At 41.3% G+C, this 27,851-nt stretch overlaps 1 protein-coding gene across 1 annotated transcript in view; it reads right to left on the bottom strand.

Moving 5' to 3' along the window:
* The window catches only part of dnah1 (dynein, axonemal, heavy chain 1), a 29,633-nt gene extending 2,208 nt beyond the window's left edge, over positions 1 to 27,425 (bottom strand). Inside the window, exons 1-70 of the mRNA XM_031844292.1 lie at positions 27,317 to 27,425; positions 26,649 to 26,810; positions 26,432 to 26,513; positions 26,142 to 26,319; positions 25,702 to 25,852; positions 25,467 to 25,599; positions 25,207 to 25,377; positions 24,845 to 25,100; positions 24,555 to 24,712; positions 24,220 to 24,431; positions 23,567 to 23,865; positions 23,185 to 23,335; positions 22,838 to 23,031; positions 22,493 to 22,718; positions 22,217 to 22,336; positions 22,046 to 22,128; positions 21,759 to 21,900; positions 21,350 to 21,505; positions 20,909 to 21,107; positions 20,557 to 20,807; positions 19,985 to 20,197; positions 19,714 to 19,878; positions 18,796 to 18,917; positions 18,323 to 18,428; positions 18,052 to 18,231; positions 17,786 to 17,926; positions 17,479 to 17,642; positions 17,230 to 17,343; positions 16,954 to 17,142; positions 16,769 to 16,874; positions 16,070 to 16,183; positions 15,832 to 15,981; positions 15,444 to 15,530; positions 15,142 to 15,328; positions 14,950 to 15,041; positions 14,674 to 14,828; positions 14,402 to 14,579; positions 14,126 to 14,320; positions 13,891 to 14,010; positions 13,027 to 13,185; positions 12,800 to 12,901; positions 12,573 to 12,713; positions 12,220 to 12,380; positions 11,957 to 12,114; positions 11,532 to 11,705; positions 10,964 to 11,142; positions 10,636 to 10,866; positions 10,251 to 10,447; positions 9,680 to 9,815; positions 9,209 to 9,417; positions 8,903 to 9,074; positions 8,071 to 8,262; positions 7,790 to 7,963; positions 7,477 to 7,608; positions 7,079 to 7,204; positions 6,802 to 6,921; positions 6,349 to 6,498; positions 6,068 to 6,228; positions 5,364 to 5,589; positions 5,011 to 5,206; positions 4,772 to 4,923; positions 4,449 to 4,645; positions 4,192 to 4,336; positions 3,757 to 3,915; positions 2,936 to 3,067; positions 2,632 to 2,802; positions 2,287 to 2,466; positions 1,865 to 2,041; positions 1,150 to 1,320; positions 797 to 927 (exon numbers count right to left, since the gene is read on the bottom strand). Coding sequence (XP_031700152.1) covers positions 797 to 927; positions 1,150 to 1,320; positions 1,865 to 2,041; positions 2,287 to 2,466; positions 2,632 to 2,802; positions 2,936 to 3,067; positions 3,757 to 3,915; positions 4,192 to 4,336; positions 4,449 to 4,645; positions 4,772 to 4,923; positions 5,011 to 5,206; positions 5,364 to 5,589; positions 6,068 to 6,228; positions 6,349 to 6,498; positions 6,802 to 6,921; positions 7,079 to 7,204; positions 7,477 to 7,608; positions 7,790 to 7,963; positions 8,071 to 8,262; positions 8,903 to 9,074; positions 9,209 to 9,417; positions 9,680 to 9,815; positions 10,251 to 10,447; positions 10,636 to 10,866; positions 10,964 to 11,142; positions 11,532 to 11,705; positions 11,957 to 12,114; positions 12,220 to 12,380; positions 12,573 to 12,713; positions 12,800 to 12,901; positions 13,027 to 13,185; positions 13,891 to 14,010; positions 14,126 to 14,320; positions 14,402 to 14,579; positions 14,674 to 14,828; positions 14,950 to 15,041; positions 15,142 to 15,328; positions 15,444 to 15,530; positions 15,832 to 15,981; positions 16,070 to 16,183; positions 16,769 to 16,874; positions 16,954 to 17,142; positions 17,230 to 17,343; positions 17,479 to 17,642; positions 17,786 to 17,926; positions 18,052 to 18,231; positions 18,323 to 18,428; positions 18,796 to 18,917; positions 19,714 to 19,878; positions 19,985 to 20,197; positions 20,557 to 20,807; positions 20,909 to 21,107; positions 21,350 to 21,505; positions 21,759 to 21,900; positions 22,046 to 22,128; positions 22,217 to 22,336; positions 22,493 to 22,718; positions 22,838 to 23,031; positions 23,185 to 23,335; positions 23,567 to 23,865; positions 24,220 to 24,431; positions 24,555 to 24,712; positions 24,845 to 25,100; positions 25,207 to 25,377; positions 25,467 to 25,599; positions 25,702 to 25,852; positions 26,142 to 26,319; positions 26,432 to 26,513; positions 26,649 to 26,807 — 11,210 coding nt within the window. The 5' untranslated portion in view covers positions 26,808 to 26,810; positions 27,317 to 27,425. The remainder of the gene's footprint in view (positions 1 to 796; positions 928 to 1,149; positions 1,321 to 1,864; positions 2,042 to 2,286; positions 2,467 to 2,631; positions 2,803 to 2,935; positions 3,068 to 3,756; positions 3,916 to 4,191; positions 4,337 to 4,448; positions 4,646 to 4,771; positions 4,924 to 5,010; positions 5,207 to 5,363; positions 5,590 to 6,067; positions 6,229 to 6,348; positions 6,499 to 6,801; positions 6,922 to 7,078; positions 7,205 to 7,476; positions 7,609 to 7,789; positions 7,964 to 8,070; positions 8,263 to 8,902; positions 9,075 to 9,208; positions 9,418 to 9,679; positions 9,816 to 10,250; positions 10,448 to 10,635; positions 10,867 to 10,963; positions 11,143 to 11,531; positions 11,706 to 11,956; positions 12,115 to 12,219; positions 12,381 to 12,572; positions 12,714 to 12,799; positions 12,902 to 13,026; positions 13,186 to 13,890; positions 14,011 to 14,125; positions 14,321 to 14,401; positions 14,580 to 14,673; positions 14,829 to 14,949; positions 15,042 to 15,141; positions 15,329 to 15,443; positions 15,531 to 15,831; positions 15,982 to 16,069; positions 16,184 to 16,768; positions 16,875 to 16,953; positions 17,143 to 17,229; positions 17,344 to 17,478; positions 17,643 to 17,785; positions 17,927 to 18,051; positions 18,232 to 18,322; positions 18,429 to 18,795; positions 18,918 to 19,713; positions 19,879 to 19,984; positions 20,198 to 20,556; positions 20,808 to 20,908; positions 21,108 to 21,349; positions 21,506 to 21,758; positions 21,901 to 22,045; positions 22,129 to 22,216; positions 22,337 to 22,492; positions 22,719 to 22,837; positions 23,032 to 23,184; positions 23,336 to 23,566; positions 23,866 to 24,219; positions 24,432 to 24,554; positions 24,713 to 24,844; positions 25,101 to 25,206; positions 25,378 to 25,466; positions 25,600 to 25,701; positions 25,853 to 26,141; positions 26,320 to 26,431; positions 26,514 to 26,648; positions 26,811 to 27,316) is intronic.
* Positions 27,426 to 27,851: the final 426 nt, after the last annotated feature.

Genomic DNA, 27,851 nt, shown 5'->3' with positions numbered 1-27,851 from the left:
ATCAAGAAATCACACTGAGGGCCCAAAAGTAGTAAAATAATTTTGTTCTTGCAGCCTAATACAACTTAAATATGATTACTGCTAACATACCTGCTAGATTTAGTTACAAATCTAAATAAGTAATAATTTGTAAATTACTAACTATGACCAAAAACTCCCAGATGGAGTTTATAAAAGTTATTAATGAATGAATTTATTAGTCCAAGGACAAGCAACAAGCAAACAACAATATAAGAGGTAGTTTAACAACACTTAAAGATAAAAATGAGAAAAGTTTTTACGACTCCACAGTGTAAAAAGAAAGATAATATATTTGCGAGAAGCTGAAAGGACCATTGATCAATAAATCAGCAATTACAATTCCAGCTTCCAGCTGGAGAGTTGCTGACATCTCACGCTACAGCTACTCACACATAACCGGATGAAAAAGCAGTTATTATTACAGTATGATTACCGAGACGTATAATTATGATTACAAGCTGTGACTTTTGAAGGGTACAATTTCAGCTACTTGACTTAAATAGAGATATTACATTACTGTTGGTTACGCATTTAATTACTGGTTTTTTTTTACCTCAAAAGTGAAACAATTGGACATTGGGAAAAATCACAGAACTATTATGGACACTGAGCTGCAAATGTTGAGCTAAATATAGTCAAAGAGGCTTTCAGTGCAGCACACATGGTAGTTTCTTTCTCTGATCTCAAAGAATTACCAAACTGTATCATTATGTTTATATCAAGGAGACCTGAGGTGTGGTTTGTGAAGTTATGTTTTAGCACAGCCTAATGTTACCTGATGACCTCCTGGATGAGCACTGTGTTCATGGACTCTTCATAGAGGACCGGGTACTTTTCCATCACCTCCTGAACACTGAAAGGCTGAGGAATCTTTTCCACGATGCCGGCCACTATCTCCTCCACTCTCTACGGTACAGGAAAGGGCACATCACCAATGAAGCACAACATGTCTCAGCCGTACGTAGTCCAGGCATTTACAAACACACACATTAGGTCAAAACAATGCTCAGTTAAGTATTTTCGGAGGGGATGATGAAATTATGTTTTATGTCCCTGCAAACTATGACATTATACAAGTAGTACTAAAAAATTGAGAGTAGACAAAATCAAATCAATAGATATGTGTACCTCCTCCAGTGTTTTGCCCCCAGCAGATGCAGCTCGGGGTTGGAGACGGACGACGGCTCCCAGCAGAGCGAAAGTCTCCTTCTGGGCAGAGCTGATGTTGCCGTTGTCATGGAGACCAAAGATCTCAGGTGTATCGTTGACGGGCAAACCACGAATGTATGCCAAGTAACCCTAGAGTCAGAATTACCATGACATCAGGTCACTCGCGGACACCAACTGTTATCAATGAGTTTCAGAGTCAGCAGTTCAGAAGTTGATGCGCTTTGATTTACTATAGTTTAGCATTTTTCTCTCATTTTGATGTTAAAACTAAATGTTATACACAACCTGTGGACCAGCACATTTCATTAAGCTAAAGTTAGACTTCTCATTAGAGAAATGCTGTGTGTCTTAAAGGGTCGTTTCACCCAGTCTTGGTTAATCGACCCTTTAATGAATGATTCAATATGGTTTGTCTGTTTTCTGCTTTTAAAAGAATTATCTCCCTTTTTTAGTGTTATGGTGTTTAATTATAAAGACATCATCATGTTTCATAGATGGTTGTCTTATCGCCTGAAGACTCAACGATAGGTATACTGAATAGAGAGCGGCAACGTGATTCCCCAACCTTTGAAACGATATGCGGTTTTGGAGTATACCAACTGATGCAGACAAAGGTCAAGTCTAATGCACTACTCTTATCACAATCTTTTGAAAGCTCCTGCGTTTATCTCACATTGATATCCAGATTCGTGTCTATCTGCCGGTAGACTCCAGATGAAGAGTAGACATGATCATCATTAAGCACAGTGGGACAGTAGAAATCTTCCAGCACAGTGAGCAGACATCGTCTATCCCAGTCATCTGTGACGCGGCCGCCATAATTAATCTCCCCTGCAGTATATTTTAGCACCTGGACAGGTAGAGGACAAAAAGGCTCAAACACACACTCATTCTCTGAGACAATGTGGGTCTCTTACTGCAGGGCAAGGCACATGTCACAATAGCAATTAACTGTGAGCAATGGACATGTAGAATACAAGACAAGTTAGGAAGAGAAAGGGAACAGCATCAGCGTGATTGGAAAGGAAGTGGCTTTGGAACTATTGCTGTCTTAACAGGCTGTTGAATATTGACAGAAGCCTTCTCTCCTCCCACCTTGTATGGGACGTCCTGGTACTCATCCAGGAACATTTTGAGTTGGCTGATGCAGATGTTCAGGTCTCCGTCTGTGAAGTCATAGGGAATGTTAAAGCCCAGTGGGCCAAACTTCCTTCGCTCCAGAGCAATTCCATGGAAGAGACACAGAGACAGGAGCAGAGACTTGAGGTGTGCGGTCTGGAGAGGAGAGCAGAGGAGAGGAATAAGTTGGAGATACTACTAGGTACTAGATGTTCTCAAAAACAAAGCTGATCTGCAAGGCAGGTTTTCTAATCAAAAGTATAAAGTGATAAATACAATATGCTGGAACAGACTCAGATGGTGACAGAAGACTGGGCAGACCTTGGTAGAAGAGGAGATAAAATCATTGGTGAGCCTTCGGTAAGTTTTCTGAAGATTGGCCTTGATTCCCCTGGGAGGCTCAATGGTCATCTTTGACCCATTTTGGAGAATGGACACCGGGAACTTGTTGCTGGGAAGACTTGTGAGCCACAGACGGAAGTCCTTGTGCACCTATTTGGGGTGTTGTGGGACATGTGGTGCCCGTGGGCAGTAAAGGAAGTATTAACACTGGCAAAGTAAAGGAAAGCTTGTCGAACATACAATACTACAATAGTGTGAAGTACGTGTGTGCATATGATCTGACCTTTTCTGGGTTGATGTTTTCAATGATTCTCTCCAGGGAGGGCATCCAGCTGGGCGCCAGGTGACAGTTCTGGAAAAAGACCCACTGACCGCTCTCCATGGCAGAGTGCATCAGGAACTCAGCCCGGGGGCCCTAAATCACATAACAACAGCAGGAGAAGAAAAGGCAGATGTGAAGACAACAACAACAACAGTTGTGCCAAAAACAGTAAATTTAACACAAGGCTTAAATTTAAGAGAAAACATCCACGTTTCCTGGAAAGTTTTTTATATTTAAAGAGCGAGTAACATAGTCATAAAATAATCTCCCTTCAGCCAGTTTGACATTCTAGGAGTCTTTCAGATAGGCTCAAGAGCTCTAGACAGAAACAGAGGACAGGTTGATGTAACAGCCCAGTATGAGCCAGGATTCTAACTCACATAATTGAAAGTAATGTGATAAACACACGCTAACACCTATTGAACAGCCACAGGGGTAGTGTGTTACTGGGAGAAATGTTTGGCCAGCCACTAGGTTTCAGGTTTGTGGAGGATGAGTCTGCATTTATCCTAAAACGTACACGTGAGATTTTTCTGGTTATTCTTTGAGTTTATTTATGGTGTCCTGTAATCTAGCATCTGTCAAAGTAGTATTGTACATTGCCCTGGCCTATGGCCATAAATAGAGAAACAATTAGCACATAGGTGGCCATTCTTAACATGACAAATGAGAATGGCCTGGTTCTGTGAGAAAGTGTTGTACAGTGCCTCTCCCCAGGGTCAGAGAGACTGTACGAAAGAGAGAGTGAGAGATAATTCCCAGGCACCCCCCATGACCCTGACCTGGCCCTGGCCCAGAGACATGGCACTCATTTTCTTGGAGAACCGCATGACATCAGCAAACTTGTAGAGGTCAGCAGCAGGGTCAGTCCCAGGGGACAGGGCAAAGATGAGGGGAGTGGAGGGGGACGACGCCTTGAATACCACGGACAGGTCTGACGTCTGTGGAAAGATGGAGAGAGAAGGAACAACAAGCCATAAATAATGCTGCGGCATACTGTAGAGCAAACAACCGGAAATGATTTTCAGGTGAAGTTAGCAGAGTTAATACCGTACTCCAAACATTAACCAATGTTTGCACTGATGCAGACCCAGCCAAAACAAATGGAACCATCATTGTCATGTTAATATTACCACACATCTAAGCCACTGCCAGAGAGATAAGACATATTGGTTTTAATATCAACATTAACACAAGAGGTAGGAGAGTGATGCTACCTGAGGCTCATTGAAGCGTTGTCCCAGCTGAGCTGAGACAAAGTCCTGCAGGCCTTGAACAAGACAGTCAGCCCTCAGACAGCGCAGGACCAACAGCTTCTGGAATGAGTCCAGCTTTGTCTCCCACTCTCCAGGGAGAGGCTCCCTAGAGGCAAACAAACACACATGCACACCTTGTTAGATATTGACAGCTTCGGCACAGTTCAAATTAAGGAAACAAGTGTGCACTTGTCAGCATAGTGCTTATCTATGCGTGCCTGTGAGGCTGTTTGCTGTCAAAAATGATCTTGAAACCCTGCAGATATTCGCTGAAGCTCTCTGCCAGGTTGCTGAAGTTTTTCAGAGCGCCAAGGCCCAGGATGTCCTGCCAGGCGCGCTCCGACAGCCAACTCACTGCCGGGTTGGTCAGCTCTTGGACGGGCATCCCTCCAGAAAGCAGGTAGTGCCAGTCAGTCTGCCACGGAGACACAACACAGATTCATTAAATGTACCCGGATTAACTCCATTTCATGTATTTGTATGAGTACCTACAGGAAATTAAAGATGGGAAGGAGACTGTGCAAACTCCCCTGTTTCTCACCATATCAATTTTGTTCTCATTCATCATGATGCGAGCACAGAGGAGAAAGGCGAACATGAGTTTGTGCCTCTCAAACAAGCTGCGGCATACATTGCTGTACAGGCTGAAGGTGAAACATTCATTGATGTTGGCGATTCTCTTCTCCACTGTGTCTGTGAGAAACATGTCAAGAAAAAGAATTAGTGGAAGCAGGGAAACATCCCTTCATCTGGTTTCAATGCTGTGGAATTTCTTTCTACCTGCTCTCTTAGAATTGACAATGTCAGCCATGAAGATGCCAAGGAACCACTCCAGTGAGTACTGGTACATGGGGTCAACATTGGCCAGGTTCGATACACAGAAGAAGAGGATCCGAGCACGCACAGCCACCGGCACATACTCCAGACGGGTGGCGTCAATGTCCTGCTCTGTCTTCTCCGCCACCATCACTTTGGCCTACCAGTAAAACCAGCTTGCGTTAAATCCAACAATAGTAGCTTGTCAGTTTGACGACAAATCACTTTAGTATCATATATGAGGTCTGAAGGTAGAAAAACCCTTCCAAGGTAGGCCATATACGATATTAGAGGTAATAGCTCTCCCACTATTTTACCTTGATCTCTCCAGCTTTGATCTTGGAAGCCCCCAACACTTGGATGAGCTCCTCATTGTCCACAGGGTTTCCCTCTGTGGAGCTGAGTCGGAACAGGATCTCATCTTCAATTTCTTTTAGCTCCTGCTTCATCTTCGCGTTACTGATTATCAGCCGGTTCTTAGCCTCCTCCAGGTCTGGACGCTCCTCAGCCACCACCTGGTCCAGCAACTGGTCCTCGAGACCACTGGAAATGCACATTTACACAAACACAGATCATAACACTAAGACATAACTGTTAGAAGTTCATACCCTAAATTTGATTCTGAAAAAATATTGGTTTTCTATCTGGCATACAGTTGTCAGCAGTTTTTTAATAAACCCTAAAATCCTTAGCTAACAATTTTATTTTGAGTTGTAGAATGCTATTTTGGTACAGTATTTAATGACAAATTGATAAACAGATGAGACTGAAAGACAAATAGACAATCTTGCGTTACCACTGTTGTTAAATGTTAGTTATTATTATATAGTTTGCACTAAATATTTCAATAAATACACAGCCTGTGTATTTTGGATGCTGGGCCAATTAAGACAATAACCGTTCTGTCAGCTCTACATGTTGAAGGAGCTGAGTAAAGTGTGATCATACCTGAAATAATTGATGATAAATCTACAAAAATGAAGTTTCTGAATTTTGCTTTTATGTGTTAAAGGCATGTTACCTGGATGACAGGGTGAAGTTAATGAGGGTGACTTTGGTGGAGACCTCTGGAGAGTAGTGCGGGTTAGGCAGCTTAGTGGTGATGTACATCTTGAAGTCTTCATGGTAAAAGATGACTGAATCCCCGAGCTTCAGCATTGTGCTACCTTGCAGCTTAAATGTCTAAGGGCAGAAAAATGTGACTTAAGAGTATGTGGTAGATATTTGCATATAACACTGCCATACATTACAAGTGATTTTTGTTTGTAATAAGTGTGTGTGTGTGTGTGTGTGTGTGTTCACCTGTTTCAACAAGACACGTTCTAGAGCAGGATCTATCTCCTCTCCTATATTCTCCAAGAGGCAGGGTTTACCAAATCTAATGGCGTTCTCAAGACTGCGCAGGAAGTCCCGGTCACTTAGCTTCATAACCTCCAATCCATTGTCCTGCTCCTGGGTGACAACAGGAAGCAAGTACTGTATGAATGAACAGTGGATTAAATACTGACACTGAGAAGCTTTCCAGAGGAGTTGTGGGTGATGTGGAATATGAGGTAACCCCAACAGAACAGTACACCCACTGGTTGCCACAGAGCCAAAGCAGGTACACGTGTATGTACTGAACCTAGTTTAACAACATATTGAGCACCTGCACCTGTGAAGGAATAAATTCAGATCTTGATAAAGCTGCTTTTCATATGTGTTTTTGTCCCACTGGCACCCTCTACAGTTCAGATCAGCACACAGATTTCTCACCATATTTTTGATCCATGTGTTGGCTTGTCCCTGAGGATCAATGAATAAAGGCCAGCGCAGAGAGTACTGGGCAATCACACCACTCTCCACTGATAGCTTATCCTTGGGCAGACCTGATATCTATGCACATAGAAATGACAACGTATGATGACTGTAAAGGTAAATGATCATTAATAGTTAATCTAAAACTGATTCAGTCTGATGGTCTGACAAATTACAATCAAAATGTTAAAAGGCTTAGGCCCTAAATGCCAGCTGATGGTAGGATGGTTCTGACCTGCCAGGAGCGGATCTTGACTGGATCTCCTATGGTGTTGATCATGTTGGGTTCGTCAGTGTGTGGAACACTTAGCTCTTTGAAACAATGCAGCCACTCCTCTGACATGGCCGCCCTGTACTCTCCCTAGGAACAGACAGAAAAACAGTGGCACACTGACTAACCTTCAAAAAAATACTCAAATCACAAAGAGACACACAACAGCCACACATCTACAATAAAGGTCAAAATAAGCACAGAATAAAAAATACAAAAAGACCAAAACAACTATGAAGAGACACAAAATTACCACAAAGAGACACAAAACCACAGAGAGATGCGTAACGCCTACAAAGAAACACAAAACAACCGCAAAACATATTCACACTCATGCACGAACTGAAATACAACCCACTTACAGTGAAGGGCCCCAGGTATGCTACGTATCCTGCAGATAGGAGCACATCGCCTGCCACATTATTGACCATGTCATCCAGATGTTGCACTGTTTCCTTCCAATGCACTTTCTCATCTGCCAGTCCACCAATAAGCTGGAGAAAACAAATGCATCATCATTATACAATTATCAATATTAATGAAGGTAAATATGTTGAGATTAACTGAAAATTGCATTTTCTTTGGCCTTGCCATTTAAGAGCAGACAATGCCTGTTAGAGAACATCATATCCCCGCAGGGATCAAGTCTTATCCCATCTTCTCCCTCCTTCTGACCTTGTCTGCTCGAACGAGGCGGGCCTCACACAGTTGATACTTGTCCCGTTCATCTTTCATAGCCACATAGTCCTCGTACTTGGCTTGCAAAGGTGGGATGCGGCCCTCCAAAAGATGCCTCATCGTCTCCAGCTCCTCCTGCATCTTACTCACATCCTCCGTTGTGCTAAGAAACTAAATGATCACAGAACGTCAGGTAATCAGATACGATTTCTAATCAAGCAGTATATGTACACAAATTGAATTTCTGGCATGTTTATTTTGCCAGTTCAGTGTCTTGCCTTGTCCAGGCCAGTCTTCATGCGCTGTCGCGCACCGCTCAGTTCTTGCTTCTTGCGTCCAATGAGAATTGAGAAGATTTTGAGCAGTTCCAGGTAGCTTTTGGGAGTGACACAGTTGTGTCGAGAAAGCTCAGCCAGGTAATGTTCACACTTCCTGGCTACCATCTGGTGGATCTTTACACACATCAATGTCTGGAGAAGAAAATCAATTAGGGAGAGACTTTGTTTAATGAAAAGTTTTTTCAGCATCTTAGATTTTTGATTTCAGTTTTTTCCATATTTCCTTTTCTTTTAAGGTGGCCAGTCATTTCTATTCATTTAACCAAGGTATAAAAATGCATTTGAGACAGAAATTATCCTGTATCCTTATTAAATGGCAGTCAATCTGCTGCATGTTGATCGCTCCTGGTTGAACTGCATTACCACACAATTTGACAATAACATTGGACATGTACATGTTGACTGGGTTTGATAGCCTTTCTCAAGCAAGTCTCAAGTCGTTTCGACCCACATGCCCTCATCTTATCTATATGCTATCTTATGTCTCTTTTCTCATTGTAAGAGATAAGACACAGACAAATCCAAACTGGGGCTCAGTGTGATTAGCCAATGAGACAGAAATATAAAATGAGAAAGCTTGTTGACACATTTTCTATTATAGCGAGGTTAAGTTTGTTTCTATGTATTTTTATTTCAATTATGGAAATTATTAAATATTTTCAATATATGGTACTTACTATCCTACAACCTTCATATCAATAAAGCCCACTGACACACACACACACACACACACACACACACACACACACACACACAAACAGAGCATCCTCACCAGTGCCTTCATGGCTGTGGGGCTGGCTTCTAGCTCAGGCAGCTTATTAAGAAAGGATGTGGCCACAGCATGCAGAGCCTCCTCTGGCCAGGCACTGAACCAGTCTATGGTGCAACACGTCACCAGTGAGGGAAACTGCCTCAGTCGTGCACGAAACACCTCACCAATAGGACTGCAGAGGAAGAAGTGAAAGTGAGAAGTGTGAGTAGCAGAAAGGGAAACATGGATGGGTATAAGAAGAACAAAGATGAATTTATCCACTTCTTTTAATTTGCTTTTGACCAAGTAATCAAAACTTTGTACAACCTCATGCAGAGTACAGTGTGTATGTTGCTGCGGACCCTCCTGATGTAGGCAGCCATGAGGTTGGCTTTAGTTGGCTGTTGGCCCAGGTCTTGCACCACGGGCTTCATGGCTGTCAGGATGCGCTCCTGCTCGTCTGTTGTATACAGGTTGGGAACATCCCCAGAGTTCAAAATGTTGTTGATATCCTCCATGAAGGACTCATTCTTAATCTGGGAGATTAACACAAAGGTAATGATGAGTAAAATGCTGCACTGTCTTTATGCATTGTATACTCTACATGTGGCATTTTTGTTGTTGCATGTTGCACATCTCATTCAATTTGAATAACTAAATAGATTGAAAAGTGTCGACAGTGCAACAGCATTCCTACCACAACATTCCATTACAGTATGTACTATGACTGTGTGATAGTGATGTTAATCAACAACCACAAACTTGCAGTATACTGTAGCAGGTGATTAGAGTTGTTACCTGTGTGTCCACAAAGAGGAAGGTGATCTGCTGGTTCTCAAGGCCGGCCTTCAGCGTGATGCTTTTAATATCTTCTCTCCACTCTGTCTGACCGTAGTTCTTTGACAGCTCAATCTGGAAACACTCATATTGTGACCTGAATATGGACAAACACTATGAGGACGGGCGACAAGATGTTCCAGCATGTTTTAGGACATTAACACTAAATTGTGTATACCTTTGGTTGAATGATCTTAAAAAAAAAAAAAAAAAAGCACCTGCTGTGCCTGAGCTACTACTCAGTAATCAATCAATAATGCAACTTTGGTATAAAACAAAAGTAACTGTTGATTGTTACATATTGCTCTATCTATCCCATGTGTCATTATGATGTTGTTTGCTGAAAATAAATGTAAAAAGCTGCCCATAAGTTAGGACATCAATCCAAAAATGTCTGTATTCTTTGGAAAAAGGTGCGCAGCAGTAACACAAAATTATCAAAAATGTGCAAAACCAGCAGTGCAATCCTTCTGTTTCAAGAGAGTTGTACTCTGCCCGTTGGCATGGGAATTACACAGTGTAGGAATCTCACATATATGAGGCCAGCCTGGTGAGTGACTGACGCCCGCTCCCAACCACTCCAAGCAATAGGGCATTGCCCAGAGGCTGGCGTAGGATGCGGCTAATGCGGCACACATGTTCAATGGCATCCACGAAGAGCACCAGCTTCATCTTGGTGGTACTGATCTGGTTGTAGTCTTCCATGTACTCATTCATCACTTTCACCAACTAAATGATATAATAAATGGGTAAAAGAATCAAGCATTTTGGAAAAGTATACATTCCCTTATGCTGCAGAATAGAAAATAAAAGATTGATGTAAGTACAATGTTACTCCCCATAAGCCAAATGATCAGCTATTAAGCAAAAGAAAAACATACCTTAAAATACTCTCAGCACTGGTTTCCACCACTCACCTTTTCCTTGTCTTCTATGAGTGTGTAGACCTTGCGATCATCTCCAGGATTCATGAAATCTCCATACAAAACAGGTTGGCAGGTTACAGCCACTTCAAAGCTGCAGTCAAACTCCTGAATGCAGTCCTTTAGGATCCTGTTGAACCAGTCCCTGTCCTCAACACACGCCAGGCGATCTCGGAAAACCCGACAGCTTTCGTGGTACCACAGCTGCAGCAGCTGCAATTTGTCCTAAAATCACCAAAGTCACACTACTTTTATACTGGCTGTATTAAGATAAGACTTTCAATCCTCCTGACATTAATTTGATTCTGTTGCATCTGACTACCTCTATCATTACAGCCTCAGCCATCAGGATGCCCTGGAAGACTTTGGACAGGTCTCTGAGGTTAAAGTTGTAATGGGACTTGGCTGGAGTTGGGAGGAGCTGGGAGGCAATGGTGGAGTAGACTCTGATAGTAGCGTCTACAAGAGGCTCATTCAGCGGCTGGATTACTGGCACAGGTCCTGATGAATGATAGCAGGATAGAAGAGAGAGGTGAAAGAATTGAAAACATTAAATTAAATTCATGTGAGAATCTATTAACTTGGTCAACAACATATGTAAATGTGCGCTGTGAATAAAACGACTTAAAATGACAATTTTTTTGTAACCTCTCATAACATACAAGCTAACTAACTGATTCTGAGTATTAAAATACATTTTTACACTCTTTGGACTCTTAATCTACTTCCTATCTCTGTGTCCCTGACTTACTGCCTGCTTCCTTGTTACTCATATTTCCACTTGAAAGAGAACAAAGATTCAGTTACAAACTATTGTTAGTTTTTCTTTTTCACCAGCTTATGTACGTAAGTATTCTCTACCTTCTGCACGTCTAGCGGACCCGACTCACCCATCCAACTGCCCAGAATGGTGGAGAAAATCTTTTTCTTGCTGGCATCTTCCATTTCAGTGAAGGACAGGAAGTTGAAGTGGCGTGTGAAGCGCTGGGTGATGGGGCTCTGGCCTCCACCTGGGGGTCCTATGGCACAGGCAAAATTGATGTCCACTAAGTGCTTGAATGTCCCTGTTTAGAAAGGACAGGAAAACAAGAGAGAAGCTCAATCTAATGAGGCTTTTCACATTTCTTAAGTGCGGAAATAACAAAACCCAAATCCATGTATTCAAATAGTAACAATTAATATTTTAGGCATGAAGACAAACTCTAGAGCAATGTACTATTAGTGCAATACAACAGTAAAGGGTCAATATTGAATATCAAAAGCTCAAAGGATCAACAGGGTGGGAAAAGGGGGAAAAAAACTCTGGTATTCTCACCTATCTGTTTCCTGTCATACCAGCCACCATGGTCCATCCACTGCCTCAGCAGTTCAATAGGAGGCTGAGCGCCATAGGTCTCCAACATGGGCATGTTTAGGTCATCAATGAAGAAGACGATGTGCTTCCCTATTGGAGGTCCAAACACACCTTTCCGCCTGACACACAGGCACGTGAATCATTGAAATGATTGGTCAAAAATATATTGTTGTGTTGTAAATTATGTGTAGTTGGATTGATAAAGTATAGTAGATCAGGCATACCTTTTGTCTAGCTTACTGTCAATATAATCTTGAGTCTGGTTGGCTGAGGTGCGGGCAGAGAACATGAGGAAGTGTGTGATGTATTCAGCAGGCATGTTCTTCAGCAGCTTGTCTGACATGGTCAGAGTCTTTCCTGTGCCAGTTGGCCCAATACAGAGCACCTGGATCCCACACACACACACACACACACACATAAATATAAATCATGTCTACTGGTGCCTTTCCAAGGCAATGAAAGCATTTAAATGTAAAGCGTTTATCGTTGGATTCTGAATAAGTGCTTGTTATTATATAACAATTACAGACATTTGTAGACAAGATGTGTGAAGCTCAACTACAGTCAAAGTACTCACTGGTTTCTTATTGGTCAAAAGCATATCCATGAGGAAAGACATTCTCACTGTGTCAGCAGTGGGAACGATGATGTCAGCATAATTTGTCTCTGGGGTGATCACAACACTCTTTGCGTATTTCATCCAGCTGACCCACTGGACCTAAAGTACAGGCAAAACGATGATTGAGAGAAAAGCAAAAATGCATCTGTTGCTCTTGATTGCATGAAATATTGGTATCAGTTTACTTTTCTTTCCTCGTCTTCTTTATCATCCTCAAAGTTACTAATCCCTGCATCATCCAGTCTGTAGTCGTACACCAGTCCCTCCTCTGGAAAGTATAACTGAATCTGAAGAACAAATACTTTTAAGTTAATCAAAATAAACCAACGTCAAGAAATAATCCAGCTGTCAATAGAAATGACAATATAATTATTTTGGTATGGGGATGCTAAAGTGGAGATGCTGATATGACCTTTTCCTCTGCCATCTTGTTCTTGAGCCAGGCACTGAAGCGCTTACAGCTGGCTGCGTCTCCTGTGGCTCCCACACTCCACACCAGAGAGAAAAAGAACCAGGGCTCAATCAGCTCCTGCAGACGGTCCAATTTCTTTTGGGGCTGTGGCCTCTCATCCTACAAGACAATAAAGGATTGGTGGGGGATCACAATCAACACAATTCACTTATACAAAAGTACTGGAAAGATTTTCCATGAATTTAGAGGAGAAATCAGGAACTGCACATTAATTTACACTCATGACTTTGTTGTTGGAATGCATCGAATATGTTATTGAATGCTCAAGTAGCATGATTGCTAATACATTCATTACTGAAACAGAATAGGTACAACTCAACAAACTCAGTCAATGTTTTCAATAGCAGAGCATCTTCTGTATAGTTTCACCACACTTGACCTCCCTGTGTGGCAAGCGAGAAAAAAAATCTGTTGATCCATTTTCTAAGTCTCGTGTAAATTGTTTTCTCTCCTGAGTGTATGACTTTAGAACAGGTGGCAAAAGTCATAAACACAAGAGAGAACACCGTTTGGATGAGACTTAGAAAATCTTTCACCAACATTTGTTTTTTCACTTGCCTCGCAGGGCTTCATCATACAGATGACTTTGATAACCATACATTCATTCAAATCCCATTGCAGTTTTTAAATTAGCTCAAAACCTTGTGTTTTGAAGTAGCTTGTACAGCTTCTCTAAAGCACTAAATATTTACCATACAAAGCTCGAACTCCTACGAGTATTATATATTCTACATCATATTTGCACAGAAATCCCTATATATTCATTTCATGGGGGCTAAACCAACAAAGAAAAGCAGCACACACCTCTCTAATGGCGTAAGGATTGAAGAAGCAGTCCATAAGTTTAAGCAGACTGCAGGTTAGGTTGCTGTCCAGAGAGGGGATGACCTCCTTTACTGATGTGCGGACAAATGTGACGGAGTCCTGTTAAAAGTACAGAAAAACAAAAACAGCACGAAGTTTATACAATAATCATCGACTATAATGAAAAGCTTTAGGATTCCCTGGTGGTGTCTTTCAGTTATTTCTCCCCTCTCACCTGTAGGAACCTGGCAAACAGGGAGTCAAGCTGCTCTGTGAACGGTTTCAGGGCTTTAGGGACTCGCCTCAGCCAACACTCTGTATAAGGGATGAGGCCCAGGATACTGGGCTCCAGGTAGACCATACCACAGCGAGACACTGTAGCTGGAGATGCCACCGCCAGGTCTTGCACCTCAAACATCATGGTCATTGCCTGCAAGGGGAAAACACAGAATGTCTGAATGCACATGGGACAGAGGAGAACACAGGGACAAAAACGAAGACTTAACCTTACATCAGTGAGCTTGATTATTTCCCCAGAGCTTAGGCACAGTTTTTTGTTGTCATCCAGCACAGTGTTCATGTTCTCAATCCATACAGCATCCACTGGCCCATCAAACATGTACCACTTTTTCTCATTGTCCATGGATGCTGCACCTCTACGGATAACAGATGAGAGGATACCATCTGTCCTGTAGGGGTGGAGAAAAAGTGTCTGTGTGTAGTATAAGTCTGACTGGTTTCTTTGGTTGTTCTGTAGTTTGTGTAAAACAAAGCATCACCTACCACTCATGTGTGAGCAGGTCATACTCCCCGTAGAGCTGTCCCATGGTGATAGACTTGGGGTTGAGGACACACATCTGAACCGCCTCATACACACCCCCACTCACAGAGGGCTGGCCCTTCAGAGCTGTTATTGCCTCACCTAGTATCTCATAACACTAAAACACACAACAGTAATGCTGACATACACACCTCTGCACTGCAAAACTAAAATGATTGTCTACGTTGGAAAACTGTGAAAACAACTGTAAACAACATCTTGACAAGTAAAAGCCTCACCTTGGTTTTGCCTGATCCGGAGGGTCCAACCAACATCAGGCCATGTCTCACCACAGTAGTCTCATACAGCTGAATACACTTACTTATATACCCTGCAATAACCACAAGACTGTCATCTGCTCATCCTAAAAACACAAGTACCTGCATATCTAAAAAAAGAAACATATTTTATGTACTTCCAGAAACACTAACCATCCGCATCTTTGAGGTTCTTCTTGGTGCAGACATTGCGCATGCACTCTTCGAGTGTTCCATAGTTGATTGGCTCCTGTTTTGTTTTAGGGAAAAGATCGGACACAATACTGTTGAAGAGCTTCAAGTCGTCCTGTAAAAACTTTGGCACATTCACATCTCGAATGGCTCGAAGACAGATCAACTCCTGGGAGACAGCAAGATTGCAGAAGAATGATATTAATTTGACAAACTCGATTTGAAATTTGCATCATATTTTCCTTTACTTTATTTCCATCATGAAGAAAAGAAACATTTCTAACCTCATTCATGTCGGGATTTTCTCTTTTCAGGTTTCCAGCAGCTGAGATCACAGTCTTCACAGCTCTCAAACCAAAGTCATAATGATCCTACATATAAACAAGAGCAAAAGTAAACACATCTTCATATCTTTGTTATCCTTATACACACACACACACACGTACACAAACATCTCTCCATCCTCTCGGAGATGTATTAACTATGTAACTATGTGTTGTATACCAATATTTTATAGTTTAATGCTGTCAAATTAAAGTATTAAAGTTTAATAAAGTAATGCCAGTTTAACTAGCTTTTTCAATCTTATGTACACCCAGTTCCCTGGACAAATATCGCATTTACATAGTAATGTAAATGTAATGTCTGAGCTCCTCTGAATCCATACAATACCTGAGAGCTAAGCTGCTCAGAGGAGAGCTTAAAAGTGCTGGTGATCTTCTTGGAGAGGACTTTGGCATCAATGAAGCCAAATGAGTACAAGGAGGTCTCAGCTATCATAGCATAGTCAGGCACCATCATGGCCACAGGACGAAACAGTGCCTGTAGAAGATATAATCTCCTTTGTTGAGCTCCATCTGCTTATCCTCAGTGTTATACAGTTATTTAAAATTAAATCATCATATCAAACCTTGAGATTGTCAGGCAGTTCCGTGCGTCCAGCATAACCAGGAGTCATAGTGATGAATACAGCGCAAGAAGGGACAAGAGGGATCTCTGTCCCCTCAAACACAAACCTCTCTGCCTAAAAACACAACATACACACAATTATCTTACAAATGCATGATACTGCATTTGCTTCTTTTTGGGTGGAATGCAGTGGTGGTGAAAAACTAAATTCTTTACTTAAATAAAAACAATGTATATATTTTACAACTTCATAATGGGAAAGGACTCAATGAAAAGTAAACTTTCATTCCAGATTGTATTTGCAGCAAGATTAGTCACTTTCAGAATTGTAATGATTGACATAATTGACTTTAATTATGTGAAAATTAAAGCACATTGCTGCAGTTGGTCTCTGCAAAAATCATTATTGTTTTTTTCACAATACTACTGTAAATGTGTAATGCTTCCATGTCTCTGTAATTGCTCCAGGAGGTGAATGTTTCTTCAACTCAAGTAATGAAATAAAATGAATGTCATGTTTACTAAAGCATAACAAGCATTTGTTCTTTCTTGAAATGCAGTAGAAATAAAGTACAACATGTATACACAACATTGAAAAACTCACTGCACTTAGACATAGTATTTGTACAACTCATGTACTCTGTGGTTAACTACAGTATGTAGCAGCACATGCATTTCTATTGAATTAACTTCTTCTCACCCTTTGCTGTTGGGCCATTTGTATAGCGGTGATCTGTTGTGCCACCACAGACAGCACTTCCACATTAATGCGATTAAACTCATCAAAGCATGCCCAGGCCCCAGAGCTGCAAAAAGGAAGATGGACAAAACATGAATGCGATTGAAGAAGATATTTAACAGTAGAATTTGGTAATTGCCTCTCACCTGACCAGTCCTTTGAGAAACTTGCCCATTGCAATGAAGTCCAGCTGATCAGAGCAGCTGAAAACAACTGTGTGGATAGCCAGAGCCTTTCCCAGATCTTTGATGGTTTCTGTCTTTCCTGTCCCTGCTGGACCTGCAAGAGCTCCTCCAAACTTCAGGTGTAGAGCTCCTGTTAGGGTCAGGTAGCATCTGAAAGAGGCAGGGGGAGTTTATTCAAACGATTGAATGACATTCAGGGAAAAAAACAGCGTCGACAACATAAGACTTAACAACTACCTGTCAGTGAGTGGGGTGATGACCAGACGTCCAGAGTTACCAAGGTACTCGTATCCATACAAAAACTCTGCATTCACTGCGCGGATGTACAAGTCATCTTTTGCCCAGTAATATCTACAAACAGTATCAGATCAGTATCAAACTTATTCTGCACACAATTAATTGCAATGATAGAATACAGTGAACTCCAACGTCAAGAGTGTGAGAACTAAAAAGCAAGAAAATTACAGAACAAAACAAACAGATAACCTGAGCTGGCTGATCCACTCAAAGTCATTGATGCTTGAGACTTCCTGCTCCACCAGTTTAGCCGCAACATCCTTAGCATGGACCTCTATGACGATAAGGGCAGACAGCACAGCTCGTTGCATCTTAGACAGACGTCCTCTCACCAGCTGCACCAAGTCGCCCAGCTTCAGAATCAAAAGGGGAAGAATGTAGTGCTCAGTACACTGTAGTGGGCACAATGTTAAGTGTAAATGTGAGCGACATGTATTTTTCAAATATTATGGATTTTTAAAGTTTTTAGTTTGAATATTGGCCCCATGTTCCACACCTGTTTCTGTAGTTGGGGATAAAGGCGGTTGGACAAGTCTCCCTGCTCCAAGGCCTCAGACACCTCAGCAGTCCAGAAGACCTGACAGCCAGCTATCACCACTTGACCAGGCCACGATAACACCCACTCTACACGAGGTTGCTGAGGTGTCAGGAGAGCACACAGAGATGGTACAAAAAATGGACAGTTTAAATATGATTTGAAATTGTACAAATAAGCAATACAAGATTGGAATACATATGAAAGTGAGAGTTAGGGTCGCAAACCTCCGGATAGACTTTGAGTGAGCGGTCAATGTTATCCCTCAGTGTGGCCTTCATAGATTTCTCGACCACCCTGAGCCAGTCCTCCAAATTTCCAGTAGGCCACACTGGCAGTGACAGCTTCACCTCCTCCCCTTCTCCAGAGTGCATATGTGTGATCTGTAGATCTGGCTGGAATTGAAGCTGAGAACCAACAGAAGTCTCAGTCGTATGTGGTATGCATGTTATATTTTCAGTAATACATGAGCAGAGTAATTGTAAAGAAACAACAAACCCATGCGATGTTCTCAAAGCATTTGCGTAAGTGCCGTTGTACAGCAGTAGGATCTTTGGTCTGGGACAGAATCTCCAGGAGCTCATCATCTGACAGGAAGTAAAACCTAAAAGGATAAATATCCACTGATCAGTACATAGTGCTAAGTCTGAGTAATCAAAAGTGTTTCGAAGTTTAGCATGGAAACCCATTTCTGGCCCCAAATCGTCCACAAATATATGATTGTTGATAAATTAGCCTTTACTTTTTGAAGACATTGGCTTGTTTTCCTTTTGGTATCAAAGCTACCTCCATTTATAGCAACCAAAGCAAGTTTATTTGGCCAATCCCTGTTGGCGTGATTGTTATTATCGTATGAAAAAATGACATCATTTTCAGGGGAATGGTATGTGGAATCATCTCATAACTTTGTTATTAACACCACCAGCAATTGAGAGCCAGGGGAATCTCAGCACACTTTCAGCGAGGCTTACCTGAGGAAGGATCCTCGTTTTGTCTCCAAGTATTCACTGAGACCCTTCTGCAGCACTTCCAAATGTGTGTTGCACCTTTTCAGTTTGTTTAGTAGATGAACATCTGGACACAGCTCAATTACCTAGAGAAAAATGCAGAAACCCATATTAACAGTTTAAAACAATTAAGTTGTATCACTGTATAAGAACAAAACCTTTGTCCTTTAACCCTTGTGCCTCACTATAAAAACGTTGCTATAATGTCCCGAGAGGACAAAAATGTCTGCATCAAGAAATCTGCCATAAAATTATATTTATATTTAAATAATTATTTACCACTTTAATCTTTTAACCAACATCAGTTCTGACCATAAATGCAATTCATTAATTTTCATTAATTTAACCCTTTAAATGTCAGTTTGTTTTCATAATGCCTCGGTTTTTATTAAACAAAAAAGAACAAAAGACATTTTTTAGTATGGAGACTATTTTCTCCATACTAAATGCGAGGGAATATTTTCATGATATGTCAGTGATCATTGACTTTGACTCATTTTTATTTTTTGTGCAGGAAACCAGAGAAATAGCATACCCATAGAGCAAACATGAAAAAATGGCTCAATATGGTGGAAAATAGTCAAACCATTTTGAAGATATGACAGAATGCGTGATTTATGCTGTAATGGCCATTGGATCAAACATTGTGGTTTGAATGGGTTTCATAGGGAACATTTTTTGTCCATAGGTCTGAGTGTCTGCATTTTGGCTAGTTTATTATAGACTTTTTATGGAAATGAGGTTCCAAAAGTTAAAACAAATAAATAAACCACACTCTTGCCGAAAAGTATGCTATTTGCCATAACACAGGCAAAAAAATAATAATCTAAAATTACAAATTGCCACAAGGCTTTTAATATGAAGTGTTATGGAAGCTCTGACCTTTTGATTATTAAAGGCGCTTTTTATGATTTCCCTCCATATTTTATCCATGAGCTGGAATATTTTTCCTTGCACAGGCAGCTGCTGGTTGATATCATCAGAGCTGAAGATGGGCTCCAAGTAGAGCCAGGAACGCTGGAATGTCAGCCACTCCTGAAGCACATCCTGCAAGCACCAGAAGAGGGCAGTAGCACAACATAAGACACTGCAAAATAATGATACAAAACACAAGACTATAAGTGTGTGCATGTGTATGTGTGTGTACGTGTACTTGAGTCATCCTGAGCTTGCTCTCCCAGGTGTTTATACGGCCCTCAATGTTTGTTCTGAATGGAGAGACAGACATGCTTTGCGTCATGACAATGTGGTCATTCAGCAGCTGCAATGCGTCATCTGGGCTCTTCAATATGTAGGTGCCTGTCTCCTTGTAGGGCAATACATCAAAGACTACTGCCGACCACTCTTGTTCCATCTTTTCCATGGCCTGAGTGAGAAGGTGTCAAAAAAAGCAGCAGCCACCAATTTTAATGCAGATATTCACACACTGGCCATGTGCATGAGCAAGAAAAGTTAGTGGAGTTGCTTTGAACAACAAAAAAACAAAAAAACACAGTTTTACTATATCACTTTGTAGGTGTAACACCCCTCTTAAGTGAACCTATTGTGAAAATTGCATTATAACTTGAACTACATTTAGATCATGCAGAGAATAAAAGTAGGCTTTCCAAATGCTGTCCAAACTTTGCAGTTCCATAGGGTCACTCCATTCATTACACATCCTAGTACTAACTTAACACTTCATAAAACACTGTATTTAGAATATGAATCCTGTTCAAAGGGTACCTCTTCAACGGTGTACTCTTTCTCAGCCACCTGAGACACATGAGCTATGTCATCCAAATGGTTCTGTAGACCAAGCTCCAGGCAGCGAGATAAGTTCAGCTTGGCTGTGGGCACAACTTTCATCTGAATGCGTTTTGAAAGCATCTCCCAGTGTCGGCTTCTCATCCCCGGGTTATTCAGGCCCTGAATCAGATGAATGGAAGGATGGAAGTCCTCAATCTTGCTGTGGATTACAGATGCCATCTGGCACGCTGACGTCGTGTAGGACAAAGAAAACAACAAGAAAAGAACACGTCAGACATATCACACTTCACTTTGTCAAGTTTGATATGGTGATAGATGTGTCACCTACCGGGACTGTCCTTGAACTGTTCAACACATTTGTGCATAGTCTTGTAGGCATTTGTAACAGTGTGCTCAAGCTGCTCAGGGTCGATGGAAATAAGTGGGTCATTGAGCCAGCTCTTATGCCAACGAAGCCAATCAGAGGTGGTGGTCCATAGATCTTTAAAAGGCTGGAAGTCCTTGACAAGCTTCTGCAGCCGATCATACTGTAATACAGATTTACATTTCATTGTCAGAAAAAGTATGACACCTGATGTACTATATGTAATGCCATCTATGAATACTAGTTGAAAGTTTATTAGTTAAATCTTGCTGTATATTACATACATATATATATATATATATATATATATATATATTTATATATATATATATATATATATATATATATATTTACACATATATATATAAGGGGGAATATTCATTTGATGGATTCTCTTTCACTTACATTAGTGAGAGGAATATCAAACAGTCGTTCTCTGGCGTTGTAGGTTTGAGCCATTGTCTGACACTCCTCAAGTTGCTTGCTTGTACGCTTTATTTCGTTGGCAACGTCATGGGCATGAGCCATGTCTGCATGACATGCAAACCCAGCAACCACCATCTATAAACACAGTTGTGGGGAGTTAGAACCAAATAATATCAACTTACTTTGACTGAACCTAAAAATTCTAACATTAAGACAGAATAAACTAAAGCTTGTCTAGAGTGGATTATTTTAGAGACTACTGCCAGAAGTTAAGGGACGACAGTTCAAAAGAAGACATCTGAAAAAGTATAAATCATCAAGGGGCACAACTGTAAGTCCAAACAAGGCTGTGAGTTCAATTGCTGTTGAACAAAAAGACTCAACTGACCATTAGAGAGTTTAGGTGTTTCTCAAAGTCGTCCTGTTTAACCAGATGGATCGTATGGAAGCGCTCCTTGTCCTCAGCATGCTGGACGGCTACTGCTTCCATCTGGCTGATTATCCTTTGAGGCCACCCAATAGCTGTCCACCTGCAGGGATTTGTAACTAAAGCAATCACTGTAATAACTCCACAGTTTCCTCTATTCCCTCAAATCACTACGAACCCAGCAAATCACTTATTACCCCAAAATGAGCGTATAAATTAGAACATTAGCATGATGATGTTACACTTACTTTTTATCAAAATCCTCAGTTGAAAGACAGCGGCAAACTCCTTCTGTCACCTCATAGCCTGGCAGGATCTTGTCAATATCTTCCTGTTGTGGACAGATTATCATCAGATTTATTGACAAAGTAACCCTTCATATGACATATAACAGAAACAGCCAGTCCATGCATGCGCACCTTGTAACTCTTGAGCTGTTCCGGGATTTGCTTTATCCACTCCTCCTTTTCAGCCAGTTCTTCAATGCTGTTGACCCTTTCACATAGCTTTCCACTCATTCTGATGCACTCTTCACATGCCTATGCACATACAAGAGAAAAACGTATAATCAAAGCTAAAAAGGTAGGAAAAGGCCACTTTTAAACTGAAGTAAATGTAGATCTTGTGGAAAAGAAATGCATTATCAAAACACTTTAATGTATGTATACATATATACATACATACAAATGACTTACATTATCAATCTCTTTGTGTAGCTTCAGAGTAAGGTGATCCAGCATTGCATTGGCTAAAGCCATTTTTTTGTTAATGAGAACCTGACGTACAGCCTCTACAGAGACAATGAATGGACCAATGACAATAGAGGATGGAAGAGAGCGCTCGAGCCTTTCCTTGTCTTTGAGATTTTGTTCCATCTCTTTCTTCACCTCCTGATATGTCTGTTCTGCATGTATATGAGATCTGGCAGAGAAGATTAAAAAGTGACTCCATTTAATGAGAAAAGCATGCTGTACGGACCATAAATATGACTGAGCCTTAACCTTGCGGGAGAAGGATACATAATCTTTAAACAGACTTACTTGAGCAGGGTCTCTATGTCCAAGTTGTGTAACTCCAAGTGTTTCTCGTATTCAGCAGCATAAGCCCTGAGAGGTATGGCTGCTTGTATCAAAGCATTGCGGACCTTCTCTCGCAGCTCAGCTACATCTGGATCCAAAAGATTCACTGAATTGAGCACCGGATTGCCACTGATGAACAACTTCTGCATCACAAACTGGCATGGAAAAGAGAGGAACGGTTAAATCATTGACCCTTAGTCATTATCATCATCCATGGACAGAGGAACCTATAATGAACATGTTTTACATTTCATTTCTTTATTTAAGTTAATGCTCTGTAATTCAGGTGATTGCAGATTTTATTTTACCTTATCAGGCTGTGGTACGTTGTATGTGGCCAGAATGGCCTTATCAAACAGGTTGACTATAGATGTCTCAAAATCCTCCAGTGGAAGGCTGTAATGCACCCCAGTCTGATTCAGAACCAAGTCCACCGGGAACAGAGGGTTCTTTTTTGGCCTAGTTATAGAGAATAGAGTAATATTACAAACACAATACTGAATATTTAGGACAGTAATAAGTTGTAAGTATACAATGTGTATGTACAATATAATATTTACATACTGAGTATATAATGTAGAACTAACTCCAAGATATAAGAACAGCATAAGAAAACACACATGCATAAAGCACAAAAAGTGTGTGAAGATGTTTACATAAATGAATGTGTGCAACTGCATGCTATCCTACTTGTAGGGGCTAGTGATAAGGTCCTTCCCCCAGGCCAGGCCCTGAGGACATGTCAGCACACTGTGGCAAGCGTTTAACAGCAGCTGAGTCAAGCTGACCAGCGAATTCAGCACGAGGAAGCGCAGGGAGTCCCGCATGTGTAAGTGCACCACAGCCATCACTCTGTACAGCTTGGACAACTTGTATATGTCCCAGCGAGACTCGTTCACATTGTACGTGCCGATGCGACATTTAACCAGGTTGGAATGGATGCTGTTGCTTATCGTGGAAATCCATTCCTTCCTCAGAAACAAGCTTATCTGGAGAGGGAGGAAAAGATTTCAAGCTTCTTTATTCATGTGATATGCAGGTGTCTTCTTTATCTGCATGGTATCTCTTTCTGGTAATCCACATCAGCAACAAAAATGTATCCATGATTATATTTGAATGAATAGGATTTGTAGAGGCTTTCATTTTTTTTTTTTACCTAGTATCATATGTTTTAAAATAAGTGAGTTGTTGCTGTTAATCTTTTACAAATGGTTTGACCAACAATAAGCTGCAATTTTAGCACTAGTGGTAGTTAAATTTGGGTGCTACGTCTTCAAATTCTTATTTAAAAGAAGCCCAGTATGAAGCAATGCAGAAGAAAAGGTACCCCAATGCTACAATACCTGAGTATGCATTTGAGATTGGATGACTTCAAACTCGTGCAGTTGTAGTGGCTTGGTTGAGGTGACATTGAACAGCCTCATAGTTGCTACTTTGTTGCACTCAGACCGTAGATCATATAATGCAGAGATCACCTCTGGCTTTGTTAGCATGGAACGGACGAAAAAAGCAGCTTTGTTCTCCTCATAGGGAAAGCAAGGAACTGGATAACGCCCTGTACATAGATAAAACAAACAAACAGATTGTGAGGGTGAATGCCATGTTTTGGATGGTAATACATTTCGTTCATCTTAACTTCATTGACTCAAACAAATGTGTACGAAGCAAACCGTCTTACCTTTTTGCGGAACACACTCAGGATCCTTCTGTGGCAGGGTGATGTGGGAAAACTCCTCTGGGTGGCTCATCACTACTTTGTCAAAGATGATGCGGTTCATTGTAAACTCATAGTCCAGTTTGACCTCCTTCTCCAGATCCTCTGTACACTTCTCCAGACTGCACACATAATATTCTCTTTATACACCCTGTTATTTAGTTTACATTTCAACTGAGTGGGATCTATTATAAAACAGATCTTTCTGAAGAAGGAGACAATGACAGAATGTAATATACTCTGACATCACTCACATTTTCAGCCTGAGCCCAGGTGTTGAAAGCGCGTATCTTTTGACACGCTGGAGACTGTGGGTATCAATAGATGGTGTTCCACTCCAGAAGGGCATGCAGTCCACAGATAAGTGGTAGAGAAGCAAGGCTTCTGTGTTCTCCCGATAGCGCAGGGCAAACTGGATCCGTTCCACAAAGACTTGTGGGTCCTCAGCACTGAACATCAATCTGATCCTGGGAACCCAGAACTTAGTGCCTGCTATCATAGTGTTTACTTCTATAAAAAAGGAGGGAGATGAAAGGTATACATACATGGTCAACAGAGACCAGAGGAAATCATGAGATTATACTGTGTCATTATAGTGCTACGACATAAAACCAACCAGGAGATTTGCTCTTTTTGTGTTCCTTATTTAGAGTCTGATTTCCTTCTTCATCGGTCAATTTGCTGTTTTGGAGAACTTTCTGTACCAGGTACTGGCATTTCTCCTTACTATAGTCAAGAACCCCAACCAAATGCCAGCTGTACCCATGGGAGGAGCTTTTTGGGTCCACTTCAAAAGAGAGGGAAGAGAGTAATCACCCAAGAACAAAAAATAGTGTCTATCTCTGTTTACTCAGTATATTCCTGAGGACATTTTACCGGAGGCAATCTGGTCATCTGTAGGCAGCAGGGCTTTTGCAGGAACAGGTTTTTGATCAAGTGATCGTTCAGCATTGCCCAGGGCAAGCCAGTCATCTGGGGTCCGGCAGTCATACTCCTCATTGTCAAATACCTAAAAGGACAAACACAGGAAAGATGAGTGTAGGGTGCTGCTGTGCACCGGTAGTTGGCTCCCCAAATGCTAAAGAAACGATTGCAGCAGTAAAAGACTTACCTCCAGGGGGAGGTAGGGTGATACAGGATTGTCTGTTGTAGTCACATGCTCATCACTATTGCTCCGATGTCTTGGAATTAGGAGATTGGAGTCAATGCCTTTTTCTGCCAGGAGCTGTTCAAAGTCTAACTTAAAATATTCCCTTCGACGTCTACAAGAAAACAATATAAAACAGTATGAATGAGTCTTAACAGGCCGTTAAAATGAACCAATTTGTGGACCCAACTAAACCAGCTAATGTACAATAAGAGAAAATCACAAAATATGTGCTGTATGATAGAAGCTCACTGTCTTACTCAATCACATATGACCAGTGCATTTGGCATTACCGTATGTGCAATACCCTTACTACAACAAATGCAGGAATAGAATGGAAAGCTCCACAGCACTAGATGGTGTGTCCTCTTCTGCCATACATGGTGCTCACAAACACTGCATACCTCTCTATCGCTAACTTGCGTGGGATCTGGCCAGGAAGGGTTTGGTAGGCTATCTGGACCTTGGGTGCATTTCCACCTCGGCAGAAGTAAGAATTTTGTGATTCGTGTGAGGTAGATCTATATTTATTTTTTAGGCTTTCAATGATCCACTGGTCCTCTGGAGTCTTGAAGGTTGTAGCTAAGGAAAACAGTGCAGAAGGACACAGATTTGAATACATAGTTGTATCAGAAATAATGACTGGAAATACCTACATGTCTAAAAGAATGTATGTAATACAGTAGCATCACACCTTTTGTTGTGTTGAGATCAATGAACTCAGAGATGGAATGACCCCGGGACCTCTGCTGGATCTCAGGTCCTGCTGTACAGGACTGATCAATAAACAGGAAGACTCACTCAGTCTCTTGGTTTTCGGTTAGAACTCAACAGAAGCTCAGTGTTTTGCACGGGCTTCATAATGAAATGTCTGTCAGAATATGAAGGAGCATGAGCATCTGTGCCTTTACCTGGAACTTGAACGTAGTGATGTCTTCCGAATAGAAGCCCCTCTGTTTATTCACAATGTATTTTCTGATTGGAGGGAGATTGCACCAGGGACTTAGAGCTCGAGGTTTGCCCGGGGGATGAGGCACCGGTACGACACCAGGAAAACATTTCCTTTCCATCTCCTAGCAGAATAAAACAACGTTATGTGTGACGTTAATGTCAAACAATGAAGCCTGGATTTAATCCTGTTTAGCTGCATTTATCAGTAGACAGTACACTGGACGAGCTGCCTCAACCTAATGGTTGTCTATAAAGAACATTGTTTATGTTATATTTATATTGTTGCTTAATAAATACAAACGAATTGTTGCCTGTGTCACTTGGTCTTCTTTGTCCTGTAAGTGGAAACTGATGATGTGTTACTATGAATAATACAAAATGTGGATGAAAACTGTTATATAGCTATATTTTGTAAAAGAAAATGTGAAATCAACAACATCCACCGGCGAAACGTGTGAGTAACTTTTGTCACCTGTGTACGTCAAAGCAACTGCTGACGCTATCAGCTGTTAGCTAGCGCTAACAACATTTAACGCAACGTTGTGCTGCCACAGTTCGAGTCAGATTGAGCCCCATGACATTAACAAGTGACGTTACGTGACGTTTTCTTATTTAACTTTTGACATACCTTATCTTTGAATTCAATTGCGAGTGCTAACGCTGCTTTTTAATTGTCCTTTGCATGGCTCAAAATATTGTCGAGCTGAACTTTTGAAATCTCAGTTTCCAAGTGAAGGAAGTTAACTAACCGGTCTCTATGCGACCAGATTATAAACGTTACACACGGCAACGGTTATCATGGAGACGTCGCTGCACCAACGGCAGAGAGAGAGAGCGCGAGAGCGAGCGAGAGAGCGCGAGAGAGAGAGAGAGCAACAGATTATGAACACAATGTGTGAACACAATAAGAAAAACACGAACAGAGTAATTGCTCAGGGTCTCTTCTGAGATAAATATTAATTCAAACCACACCCAGTCCAACTAGTCGTCTTATTTAAACAGCTGGATAACTGCTGGATGAAAGCATTTGAATCTGGAAGCCGAAGACCCAAAACATAACTCAGAGTAAATAAAAAATGTTAAATATATATATATATATTAGTATTTAGTTTGAACCTCTGGGATATAGATACTCAAAACTGTGAGTAAACCACGAGAGAAAT

Source organism: Anarrhichthys ocellatus, unplaced genomic scaffold (genome assembly GCF_004355925.1).
Source record: "Anarrhichthys ocellatus isolate YVR2014 unplaced genomic scaffold, GSC_Weel_1.0 scaffold1, whole genome shotgun sequence".
In the NCBI taxonomy this organism is placed as follows: Eukaryota; Metazoa; Chordata; class Actinopteri; order Perciformes; family Anarhichadidae; genus Anarrhichthys; species Anarrhichthys ocellatus.
This window is presented reverse-complemented; position numbering and strand designations above follow the sequence as displayed.